Raw genomic sequence first — 13,474 nt, 5'->3', positions numbered from 1 at the left:
TGCAGTCTCATTATATTTCTCAAGGAAAGATAATAAATAAAAAGGTACTTTTTAATCTATTTAACATGTTTAGATGAGGAAATCTGCCAAAATGAAATGTTTACATTTTTCTGTCTTTCCACTTGTAAGCTATAATAAATGATTTGTAAATGAAGATTTTGTAAGTCTAAGAGGGACCAGACCAGTTCGATATATGTTAAGGCGATTGCTATGGTTTTAAAATTATGTTTGTAAGTTTGGAAAAAAAATTACCAACAGAAATGTGAGGGTCTTTGCAACTTGCATTTCTATTGTCAGTGGTTTTTACAACATTTAAAAGTATTGAATAAAGTTACAAATTAACACTGTTTTTCATAACGTAAGGAAAATACAAACTTTTGGGGACATGTTTGGAAATATTTTCACACAACTTAAGAGAATTAAGTGAAACGGGAATACTAACCGAGGACAACCGTTGACTTTGACTAACATGTGTATGCAAAATGTGATTGTGTCATCTTTGGGGGAAAAGTGATTTACTAATTCCATGCTATTTAGACTGAATAAAGGCTTACACCATTGCATCGTGTTAGGATGGCTCTCATCTTGCCTCAAATAGACATACTCAAATAAGCCATTCTGGACGGGAACCCCTTTTGGTGTTTTAAGCATTATGTTACACTTTAGCTATTGCAAAATAGCAGATCTACAAGCTCATAGCGCGGCACCAAGTGCCGTGCTACGAGCTTGTAGATCTGCTATTTTAGAAAAATCGTTGAAAATGTGGTGCAAATCTTTGAATATATATTCTTTCAGAACGAACATTTTTAACTCAAATCCTTGCTTCTGGGGGGTCATATATCAACATATTTTCAGATGGGGGTCTGCGGCCAAATACAGATAATTCTGGGGGGTCTTGACATGAAAAAGGTTGAGCACCAGCACCACTGACACAGAAAACTAGGATTCAGAAAACAATACTACTATAAATGCGCCACGTCTCTGTCTGCGTGCGTGTACGGTTGTGTGTACTCTCAGCCCCCCACCACACGCATAAAAAAGGTACTTTTTGGCCAGAAAGGGATTTATATTCTCTATGTGGGTTTTCTCTGGGCAATATCGGTAGAGGGCGCAGTGGAGTAACTAAAAGTATATTTTTTCCATTGTAAAACAAATCACTTTTTGGCCAAAAAGTACCGTTTATACGTGTGGTGGAGGGCTCAGAGTGCTTCCACTAAGGAAAGTAGGCTTTCTAATGACACAACCCACCTATGTATTGGTGAGACGCAAAAACGTTATTTTTTATTTACGCTAAAGACGAGAGGCTGGTCTGCATTTATGCGAGCCCCGGAAGTCATCGGTAACATAGCTCAAAATGCAATGGCATTAGAGCTATGGACCAGAGCTAGGTCACATATAACCCCCTATAAAACAAATTGCTCAATGGAGACAGCCGGTCAGCAGGTGGATTCATGAATGTATGTATACGGTATATAGACAATATTTTAGGCCGATAAAAAAAACCTATACCAAATTTCCCACTCCACGTCCCCAGGCTGCCAGACTATCTGCCCAAACAAGCTTTCTGTAGTAGCTAAACAGTAGCCGCAGGGGACCCCGGTTTTTTGAGGACATGCAAGGCACGGATTGCAGCTTTCAACTTTAAACTGGGTAAACAATGCATTCAGACATTATAGGAAAAAAAAAGAAAAAGAAAAAGAAAGAAAATCTAATGAATACAAACAAATAAAATCCTTTTTATTTTTCTCCAACAAAGTGCACGCCTCAATTCTACAAAGCAGCACATTACAATGTAATGGAATAAATACAATAAAATCAGCTAAAAAGAAAAAAAAAACAAAGAAAAACAAAATCAGAAAAAGAAATAGGAACACAAACAAGCGAGGAGATATACAAGTACCTGCACACACTCACACCATCTTTCTGTAGAAGCACAAGCTGCGTCCCCCCCTCAATAATTGCTCATTAGAAGATGACACCAGTTCTGTTTACAGACTGTGTCTCAGCGGAGGGTCAGAATCATCGGTAGGCAGGGTTTAGTCATTTATTTCAAACGCGATTTCAACAGTTTACTTTCTTTTTTTAAATAAATGCAAGAGCAAAGAAACAGAAGAGATTTCTCTTGCATCAATACAAAAATCACACTTGTGTGAAGTGAGCGGCACTCTTATCGTCATCCAGCCAATCAAAGTCATCAATTCCGTGCTCATACGGACTGACACACACACACACACACACACACAAAGCTGTGCGTAGGTCTGTGTGTATCTCTGTCGGTATGAGCACGGAATGTGATGTATGATGATGTGTGATGATAAGAGCGCCCCTCACTTCACACGTGTGATGTTTTTTTTTTTTATCTAGCTTGAAATTAACCAAACACCGCCTGCCGATGATGTCACTGGTAGGAAGGTTCCTGAACTCAGAAGGGAACCTGAACCGAGTGTGTGAGTGAGTGTGGGCGGAAATGGTGCCATCCTATAATGGGCAAAGTGGTCCTTTAAGCCTAACTTCTGCGTATACGAGGGGTGTCGTGCACTCAGCAGTTAGCCGACCTACAAGTCAGATATCTTCAAACCCTGCTTTTAATGTCAATTCGAACCTTTGTAACTAACAAGAAAGAGTGTGTGTGTGTGTGTGCGCACGCTCTCATGTTCATACACATCGCCCTGGAAACTTTGTGCAACGGCAGCAGGGTCTCCATATCGCCCCCCCAGGGTCTCCATATCGCCCCCCCCCCCCCCCCCCTCCCCTCGCTGCTGTAAGGAAAGAAAATAATAAAAAATAAAGTGAACATATTTTTCAGTTTTAACTGAACGTACTACTCAAGTCTACACGGTGCAACTTAGTGTGGGTTTTTTCTTTTTTGAAAATCTTCTTTCTTTTCTTTAGGCAAAAAAATAATAATTAAACGAGAGCAATATGACGAGAAAGAAAAAAAGGCAAAAAAAAAGGGACGTTTGAACGCATCCCTCGATGTTCCACGAAATAATTTAGTGCTCCTTAAATAAAAATGTAAAACACTATTTTCATAACGGTGACTCTTAAAAAAAAAGGAATAAAAAAAAGAAAGAAAACTCACAGAGCAAATGGATAATGTTCTAAGAGACATCAATTATATTAGGAAAAAAAAAAAAAAAAAAAACTTGAATCTGAAGAAAAAATAAAGACACAGTATTGACAATAAAATTCTGTACACAACTCAAAACCAATATACAATACAGTACCTGCGGGTGTTAATGCGTACAGTACAATTCTTTCTTTTTTTTGTTGGATTTCTTTTTTCATCTTTTCTTTTTTACATAGCTCTAGTTATGAGATCCAGCCTGATCTATATATGGACTTAACAACAGGTGGAAAAGCGGGCTCTATTATTATTTTTTTTTAGTTTAGCTTTCAGTTATTTCTTTAATGAGATAATTCAGCGAGGAGGAGAGAGTAGGTCTGGTATTAAAAAGAGATGCAAAAACATTATTATTATTGCCGGGATTTTTGATGGTCTTTCCAGTTTGCATACTGCGTTGTGTTACATGAATGAGTCTATGCTGACGATGCAGCGCTTAATGAGAGAGAGAGAAAGAGAGAGAGGGGGGGGGGGGGGTTGATTTTGACAGCAAATGTAGATTTTAGTTTAGTGTTTAGTCATAGTCTTTTGAATACATTTCCATTTAGTTTTAGTCACATTTTAGTCACCGGAAATGTTTGTTTTAGTTAGACTAAAGTGTATTTGGGCGGGCCTTGATGGTGTCATAAAGGCTGATTTTACACTTGGTTGCACGGCGACAATAGCCAATCTACAAGCTTGTTGCAAGCTTGTACATCTGCTATGTTCAGAGCGCAACTCCCGAGCTCAGCCCAACATGAAATTAATTATTTTAGTTCTACTGGATCTCTTCCACTAGTCCCTCCCTAACATTTTAGTCTAGTTTTTTAGCCTGGGTTCATTGGGATCATTGCGTTCCGTGAATCTGTTTTGTCAGCGAGTGACAACAGATTCACGGAACACAGCGATTCCGGCTGGAACCCAGCATACTAGTTTTTATTTGTTGACAAAATTGTCAATATATTTAGTTTTAGTTTTAGTCATCATAGCTTAGTTTTTATTTAGTTTCAGTCAGTGAAAAAAAGGTTGTCGACGAACATTTTTCATAATAGTTGACAATCAACACTAGTTGACAAAATCAACACTAGGGGGGATCGACGGGGCAATAGAGAGAGAGAGAGATTTATGCTCCGATGTGCGACAGCGCCTGACCTAAGATAAGACGATCTACGAGCTCACATCGCGCCGCATCCGTGACGCGTTGTAAGCTCATACATCGGCGCTATATTCAGTCCGCGACGCCACCACACAAAGACGCATAAACAGGGCTAGAGTTAGAGAGAGAGAGAGAGAGAGAGAGAGAGAGAGAGAGAAAGAGAGAGAGAGAGAAGAGGGTTTGGACGGAAGATAAAGAGAAGATGGGGTCAAGTTGTTTTTGCTATCTCTCTCCGCCGTTTTTGAGGTTTTAAACCTAGCAGTAAAGTAACTATCCCTCCGGGCGGTCGGGCGGTCTACACTAACCCTGTCCCGGTACAGTACAGTACAGTACAGTACATTCATGGCCAGTATTGCACGCTATACCAGCCACAGTTCCAACCCTGAAGGCCTAGTCCTACTCCAGTTTCAGGTGATGAGGTGGACCACCGTTTCGGTTGTCAACTCCTCACCTGAAACGTACGAGTACGAATAGGCCTCGACTCTGCTCGGTGAAGGTCCTTCCGGCGCTGAATCTCCCTGCCTAAAACCCGGTCCATGGCCCAAACCCCGAGACCAGAGCTCGTCCGTCCGTCCGTCCGTCCGTCCGTCACAGTTTGAGCTCATTGGCAATTTTGCAGGCAATATTCTTAAAGGCGATGGACGTGCCCGATATCCTCTTGAAGCGCACGCCGTTGAGCGAGAGGCGTGGCAGCTTGCACACCTCCATCTCCCACTGCACCAGGTTGTCCTGGCGCGCGTCGCCGTGCACGCAGAACAGCAGGAAGCGCTCGCGCTGCTCGTAGTCGCAGCTGTTGGCGTCCAGCACCTTGCGGATCTCGCGCATCATCTCCGACGGCTCCATGGACGACGTGGTCTTCATGCTCCACGTGAAGCGCAGCGAGCGCGGCTTGGAGTCGCGCCCACTGCCGTCGTCCTTGGCGTCGCCCGACGCGCTCCTGGAATGGTTGGAGAGAGAGAGAGGGCGAGGGGAGGGGGGTAGAGAGAAAGAGGAGAGAGATAGAGGGGGGAGAGAGAGAGAGAGAGAGAAGGGGGGGGGGGGGGGAGAGGCCAGGGGTAAAGGGAGGAAGAAAGAGAGAGAGAGGAAAAAGATAGATAGAGACACAGAGAGAGAGGATAGGTGGAGAGAAAGAGGGGAAAGACAGATGTGGAGAGCAGTTGGTTACAGCAGGGGTTCTCAACGTTTTTGGTCGCTTTGGCAATGTCTCGGGACCCCCGCCCCGCCCCCTCCCGACCCCCAATATAAATTGACTGCTACAATAACCGTAATAATAGAGACAATACACCATAAATAAATACTGAAACCAGATATAATCATTAGGGAAGGTGTATGCATGCACTATGTGTATGTAAACTCTTCATTTCCATTTCCCAGCCATTCAGTTGCAAAAACAAAATAATTTGGGGACCCTCCAAAATAATTTGGCGACCCCCCGAGGGTTAGCGACCCACGGGTTGAGAACCCCTGGGTTACAGCAAGGGTTCCCAAACTTTTCAGGCTGCGATCCCCCAAAATAATAATAACTGACAAGCACCTGGGTACTATAGGCATTACATTTAGTTTGACACGGGTTCCACAGGTAAACATTGTGAAAATAGCAGATCTACAAGCTTCGCACTGCGAGGCGTTGTGTTTCACAATGCTTGCCCTTTTCTTACGTAGTATTATTTTACAATTTGGCCAATTTTAAAAAAGGTCTTAAAAGTAGTTAAATTGTCACTTTAGAAATGTGGAGATACCCTGCATAGTGCATACACTCATGTTGTATGGTGGAGATACCCTGCATAGTGCATACACTCATGTTGTATGGTGGAGATACCCTGCATAGTGCATACAATACACTCATGTTGTATGGTGGAGATACCCTGCATAGTGCATACAATACACTCATGTTGTATGGTGGAGATACCCTGCATAGTGCATACAATACACTCATGTTGTATGGTGGAGATACCCTGCATAGTGCATACAATACACTCATGTTGTATGGTGGAGATACCCTGCATAGCGCATACAATACACTCATGTTGTATGGTGGAGATACCCTGCATAGTGCATACAATACACTCATGTTGTATGTGGAGATACCCTGCATAGTGCATACACTCATGTTGTATGGTGGAGATACCCTGCATAGTGCATACAATACACTCATGTTGTATGTGGAGATACCCTGCATAGTGCATACACTCATGTTGTATGTTGGTTTGTTTACTGTTGAGGGAGAAAACAATGTTGCACAATCAAGATAACCATTTCTGCTCATCCAGGTTGAAAAGTTCTCACCTTGGAGTGTCTGTCCTGGCACTGGCTTCTCCCTCACTAGGCACCCTGCAATAAAAGCAGGAACACCGTTACACACACAAAACCAAAATATGATCTCCACCGCCCCCAACCCCCCGCCAACGCCACCCCCCCTTCATCATCATGACCGGACACAACGAGGGAGGGGGTTTGGTCAAACAGGCATCATGCCAGGGAAGAAGCCACACTCCTTGGGGTGTCAAGGGAGGGAATCCCCCCCTTTCCTTAATCCCCCACTGGTCTGAAGAGGAACGGAAGGATGGGGGGTGTGTGTGTGTGTTATATATCAAATGTTACACAAGAGCTCCCCGAACTTTGCTCGATCCCTTCAGACGCACTGAGGGTGAGAGAGGAGGAGGAGGAAGAGGGGAGGAAGGAGAGGAAGGACAACAACCTGGCTTAGTGGCGAGAACAGGACAAGATTGGTGAGAGCAGTTTGGTGGTGGTGGTGGTGGGGGTTCCTACTCTACAAGTGCCCGTAGCACTTGCACTAGCCTCGACTACTTACGTATGGCTGCAAAGGCTAAACTTGTTAATTGTAAATTAGATAGCATTTTATGTAGACATAGCACTATGTACAGTGAGTTGTACTCACTCACGTATATTATTCACTGTACAGATATTCTACTGTTAGACAGATGGATGCTAGGTTCTTATAGCTTCTGTATGATTCTTGATGACTAATTTCTATGTATTACCATGTGTTGTTCTTGCTTACTGTAAGTCGCCTCTGAATTAAGAGCATCTGCTAAATGCCTAAATTGTACTCTGGTATGGCTTGAGGGGGGGGGGGGGGGGGGGGGCAGACTGCACATCCCAGGGTGTCAGTAGACAGGGGGGGGGGGGGGGGGGGGGTAAAATGGGGCGAGTACATAAGGGGGGTTAAGGGCCAAGACTTGGGGCCACATCACGGTGGGCACTGGTGAGAGTTCTGGGACATGGGGGACAGGACAGGACACTGGTGAGAGTTCTGGGACATGGGGGACAGGACAGGACACTGGTGAGAGTTCTGGGACATGGGGGACAGGACGGGACGGACGGGGTCAGTCACTGGTGAGAGTTCTGGGACATGGGGGACAGGACGGGACGGACGGGGTCAGTCACTGGTGAGAGTTCTGGGACATGGGGGACAGGACGGGACGGACGGGGTCAGTCACTGGTGAGAGTTCTGGGACATGGGGGACAGGACGGGACGGACGGGGTCAGTCACTGGTGAGAGTTCTGGGACATGGGGGACAGGACGGGACGGACGGGGTCAGTCAGGTGCAGCAAGCGTTGTGATGTCCTACCTCTGAGTAGACCTGAAAGACACAGCTCTATGCAGGGAGGGAGAGAAGCAGAGGCAGAGAGCGGTCAGCTTCTAATCGCAGTGGTTCATCAGGACAGAGTGGTCAGCTTGAACACTCTGTTCTACGCCCCCTCATTGTGGACTGGATCATTTTTAGTTTATTTCTCTGTCCACATTAGGAGTTACATCATGGCAAGGTTACCACACAAACCAATCCTCTACAAAAGTGGTCTTACCCTTTAACGCCAGAGGTGTGCATTGGCACTGCCTTCACGATTCAGTTCGATTACGATTCACCAGGTGACGATTCGATTCTACGACATCATCACACTTTTCTATATTACTCCACAGGATTAGTCGCTAGTGATGGAAGTTGGAGATCCATGCCCCAACCGGCTATCCGACGGACACGACACCGGCCACCGCACTCCCTGTGGGGGTGTGGAACGCGTGTGTCGAATTTGAAGTCGGTGGGGCGAACGGTTTTCAAGTTACGAGGATCACAGATGTACACACGTATGGTAGACACAGAGACTTGGTGCATTTATAGATATAGATAGATATACAGTATAATAATTTGATATTACTAGAACGGTGCCCTTTGGAGCCCGTTGGGCGCTGGCCTACTTGGAACGATGCAAGTTGGAAATGCATGCCCAACCCAGACATTATGTCTGTGTCCCTTTTATGCCCGGAGTTCTTTGTCAGGCATGCCCAAATATGGCAGACGTCAGAATGATGTCAGAACAGGCCAGCTCCATCTATGGACCCTGGGCAGGGGCCCTGTCCAGAGGCCTTTTTGGGGGCGGTTCTGGACAACCGTCGGTCCGACCGACTCAACACCGGGCGCTGCACTTCCTGTGGTGGGGTGGAACGCGCGTGTCGAATTTGAAGTCGGTTCTCGAGTTACGTGGATTACAACAGTACGCACGCACGCACTGCATTTATAGTTAGATACCGTAGATATAGAATTATATTTATTATTGATTATGTCACGTTGCTGCATCAATGCAGAATCGTGTACCCCACAAAAAGTTGGCCCGACAGCAACGATTTTCAGATGGGGGTCCGCGGCAAAATACATGATGGATTGGATTCGGGGGTCCAGGGTCCTCCTCGACATGAAAATACTTGAGAGAACCCAAGTGTCTGTCCTACAACCGGAGGGCATGATCAGTGTGACACAAAGAAGTCTTTATCCACTGCTGCTGGGAAGAGCTTGAAGCGAGCTTGAAGCGCTAACCCATTCAGGACGGGAACCCCTTTTGGTGTTGTAAGCACTGTGTTATACTTTAGCTATTAAGAAAAAAAGTCCTTCTGCACACCTACAAAGGACAGGTGTGTCAGATAACTGGAACTGAGAAGTAGATGTTGATGACTGATGTTGACGACCGGAACGTTGCTCAATAAATTTAACTCAAGTGAAGACAGTGTGAGGGATTCTTTTTTCTATACTTTAGCTCTTGAAAAATAGCAGATCTACAAGCTCATAGCGTGTCACCGAGTGCTGCGCTACGAGCTAGTAGATCTGCTATTTTCTTTTAATTGTGAAAATTACAGCGAACGTTTTTAACTCGATCTTTGCTTCTGACAGTTTTTCAGAAAACTGACATTTGTAGAATCGTCCTCGGGTCTAAATGGGTTTAATGTGAGTCAGTGGAAACAACAGAGCCAGTGCAGAATGTTCTGCAGACAGACAGACAGAGACAGAGTGGGAGGGACAGTAATGTTGCCCTCACAATGACTTTACATTGCTTAGTTCAGTGGTTCTCAATCTTTTTTCATGTCAAGGACCACCAAATTGACACTTATTATTAGCCCGCGGACCCCCATTTGAAAAGATATGCCATGGACCCAGATGAGAAAAGATGTTTATGGCCTCCAGCAGTGATTCTCAACCATTTTCATTTCAAGGACCCCCAGTTTGGCATGCATTAGGCTACGGACCGGACCCCCATTTAATGGCATTTCTATCTCTGGGATGTTAATTAAACTCAGAGTGTACAAATGGAACCAAATGGACCCGGACACTCTCTGAGTTACAGAGCCAGTACCAAAGTCTCATTTAACTGGAACTCCCTCAAGGACCCCTGGGGGTTCACGGACCCCACCCCACGTTGAGAACTACTGGCTTAGTTCGATACAAGAAATGGCACCATAAAAATGGCTGAATCCATCACCTGAACAGTCCCAGAACAATAAGTGACTCATCATCATCCACAAAGCAGGTGATTGAATAATTTACAGTGTGCGTCTGTTGAGCAGCTCTCCTAATCTAAACAATAACAATACCGTTGGCTCTAACATCACTAGTTCATTCCTTAAACGCACACTTTCTTCCCCCCCCCCCCCCCCCCCATTGCTGAATTATGGTGCTTGACTGACTGACCTACAATACCCAGAATTCACTGCAATAGCTTAGTTCTCAGCAGTTCTGGAGGCCGTTGCCCCCTGGTGGCCTTCTGGTGGCAGAGGCTGTAGTGTAGTCCATGGGTCTACTGTAGGCCATGGCTTTGTCACATTGACACTATTGTAGAGAACATTAGTGTGTGTGTGTGTGTGTGTGTGTGTGTGTGTGTGTGTGTGTGTGTGTGTGTGTGTGTGTGTGTGTGTGTGTGTGTGTGCGCGCAGAGTGCACGGGAAACACTAGAATAGACCAGGTGTGTATAGGGACAATGCGTCACATCGCATTGTGAGCTTATAGACCTGCTATTTACAAATGTCCAAAATGTATATACGTAGGGCTGATGTGGATAATGTAGCTTTTATAATAATAATCAAACTCTACAAAGTAACTAAAGTTTTCGAAAAAATGTAGTGGAGTAAAAGTACAATATTCGCCTCTGAGATGTAGTGGAGTAGAAGTAAAAGTACTGGAAATTGGAAATACTAAGTACAGAAAGTACAGTGGGTCAGGACAGGACCTACGCTAAAAGAAACAAAAAAAACAATTATGATTGTTTTTTTTTGTATTGCATTGGATTGATGAACAGATTAATTTCATTGTGCACAGCCACTTGTGTTCAATCAATGACAAAATAAAATCCATCCATCCATCCATCCATCCATCCATGAGCTCCACCCACCTGCGTACGAACTTGGAGGTGATCTTGCTGATGATGCCGGTGGAGGTGCCCCTGCGCTGCTGGGCCAGAGCCCCCGTGTCGTGGGACAGCGTGGGCGAGGCCGGGGGGCCGTTGTACGTGGCACTGCGGCGGTCTCGGAGCTGCGCCCCGTGGAAGGTGCTCCGGCTGGTGGTCCCGCGGGGGAAGCGGTTCTTCTCCGGCGTGCTGATGCTGTGGGCCGACGGGGACGCCGACGGACCCCGCGGAGACGAGCTGAGAGACGACAGGGGGCAGTGGTTTCTTTTTAATATATATAATTTTTATCCCACGATTTTGCAACCCATTTTTCACCCAGTGTCAATTATCTAATGTAATCCTGGGCGCTACACTTCCTCTGCCAACCTGGGGGGGGGGGACACCTCATGCTTCTTTCTATGTATGAGGAGTCCAAGCTGCGTCTTTTCACCTGACTGGGGCGAGTTTCCCCGGCCGAACGTAGCACGTGGAAAGAACACTTTATTCTGACCAGTTCCTTTCCCCTCCATCAGGCGCCCCGGCTGGCCAGGGGGAGGTAGTTTAGAGACCAGGATTACTGCATGTTTTTTGTGAGGGTACCTACCCTAGGGGATAGTAACATTAACACTACCATTGCCCAGTGTCAGTTGGAACCAGTAAATAGACCTTGCCCGGCTATTTGTTGCTTCAGAGCCCTTTTCAAGGTAACATATACCAGGGGTGGGCAACTCATAGAGCTATAAAGGATAGAGACCGAACCGGAGCGTTAGCCCCGCCCCCCCGCTATTCATTCCGGAAGTATAATTATAACTCAATGGCTCGAGCGAGCAGAAGTTTAGCCTAGCCTAGCCCCGGACCTCAATTGTGAGGTCCGGGCTTACGCACGTGAGGTCATAAACGTCCGTCCACCTCCATGAAAGTGCTGCAATTCCACATTTTGCCAGTAGGTAGTGGCATCTTCAACGTTGGATAGCCTTAAGTGCCTTGCAGAGTCGAACGTAATCGACGCAAGAGTACATACGCAACGGAGGGTGAGAGAAATTTCTCCTTTGCGTTGCGTCAGTTACGTGATCCGTCTCGTTCCGTCGGGTTGAGATCTGATCCCGAGCCTACGCAACCATATTGCTTGCGTTGCGTTGCGTACCTTGCGTCGAGGACACCCTGCCCACCTGGAGGCAGCAGAGAGCAAGAAGGCCTTTCCTCCTCTGCTCGACCGCTCTTGAAAGAGGACAACACTTCCGCCGGCACATTGAGTTGTAAACGTAAACACGATCGGCATGGATATATCACATTGGAAGTTAAACAGGACAACATGACATCAGCGTTCGAAGCACTGCTTTGCAAACTCGTCTGTGATTATCAGGCCTGGACTGACGTTATGTCCAGTGGGCAATGGGCCGCCCAAGGAATGGGCTTTAATATGTTTTTGGGCCAAATGTTAGCCCTTTGACCCAGTCCAGCCCTGCTTTTCAGACGAGAACTCAGCGGAATTAGAGCGGAGAGAGTGTGTGTCTCCTAATCCTATGCTTCCATTTGGTGACAATTTGACCGTTTACAGACACGACCAACAAACCGTGTTTTCCGTTGCTTGATGTGAAAAGGGTTAATGAATTGCATTTTTATAGCGCTTTTCCAAGTGCTCAAAGCGCTTTACAATGGTTCATTCATTCATACATTCGGGAGGTGAAGCGTCAAACAGTCGACGCCAGCGTCCTCACTTCCCACATTCACACACCAATGGTGGGCGAGCTCACACCGACCGACTCATTGGAGGCAACGTAGGGTTCAGTGTCTTGCCCAAGGACACTTCCGACATGTGGACAGGAGGAGCCGCGATTCGAACCGCCCAGGTTCGAATCGCGGGGACCCAGGGATCATTGGACGATCTGCTCTACCTCCTGAGCCGCAGCCGGCTGGTTGAAAACCTCTACCGCTAGGTGGTGGGTGGGTGGTGTTACCTGGCCTTGAGTTCCGTGTTGTCCTCTATGGGGGGCAGGGTGCTCTTGGAGGGATGCCCCGACGCCGACATGGACTTGGTGTGGCGAGGGCGTGCAGCCGTCAGCGTAGTGGCTGGAGTACTACCAGACACCTCCGTTAAACTGGGCAGACGCGCACGCACACACACACAGGGAAGGACAAAGCAGGTGAACATGAATAGATAGCCCTCACACAATCCCAATCAATATAGTACAATCAGGATATAGACTAGCTATTTAACACATATTTTAACCAAAGAAAAATCACCCACCCCACCTTTAACTACCTACCTATCTATGAGATTAAAGTGCACCGGTAGATGTGTGAAGGACGTGTGCATGTATACCTGCTGTCCTTGCCATTGGGAATAGCAGAGTAGCGTTCGGTGGAGGTTCGCTCACACACATACGTGTTCCGACGAGTCATCGATCCATTCGTCTGCTTGAGAGATGGAGATGGAGAGAGCACACATTAAGTACAGTACTCAAGTACACAAGTTGTGTGACTCACACAACCTGAGTCACACAAAAAGCCACCAGATGTCCTTCCTCCCGAGAGCATACAAG

General features: G+C 46.2%; 1 protein-coding gene across 5 annotated transcripts in view; it reads right to left on the bottom strand.

Annotated features, from left to right (window-relative positions):
- Window positions 1-1,716: 1,716 nt before the first annotated feature.
- The window catches only part of mark1 (MAP/microtubule affinity-regulating kinase 1), a 95,973-nt gene continuing 84,215 nt past the window's right edge, over window positions 1,717-13,474 (bottom strand). For 2 of the 5 annotated variants that reach the window (XM_079512979.1, XM_079512982.1), the window contains exons 14-18: window positions 13,255-13,349; window positions 12,890-13,030; window positions 10,938-11,189; window positions 6,546-6,590; window positions 1,717-5,196 (exon numbers count right to left, since the gene is read on the bottom strand). In XM_079512979.1, coding sequence (XP_079369105.1) covers window positions 4,848-5,196; window positions 6,546-6,590; window positions 10,938-11,189; window positions 12,890-13,030; window positions 13,255-13,349 — 882 coding nt within the window. In that variant the 3' untranslated portion in view covers window positions 1,717-4,847. The remainder of the gene's footprint in view (window positions 5,197-6,545; window positions 6,591-10,937; window positions 11,190-12,889; window positions 13,031-13,254; window positions 13,350-13,474) is intronic. The other 3 variants (XM_079512980.1, XM_079512983.1, XM_079512981.1) reach the window with 2 other exon arrangements.

The sequence above is a fragment of the Electrona antarctica genome, assembly GCF_951216825.1.
Source record: "Electrona antarctica genome assembly, chromosome: 10".
Taxonomy (NCBI): domain Eukaryota; kingdom Metazoa; phylum Chordata; class Actinopteri; order Myctophiformes; family Myctophidae; genus Electrona; species Electrona antarctica.
Note: the sequence above shows the minus strand (reverse complement) of the source record. Positions and strands in the feature narration are given on the sequence as shown.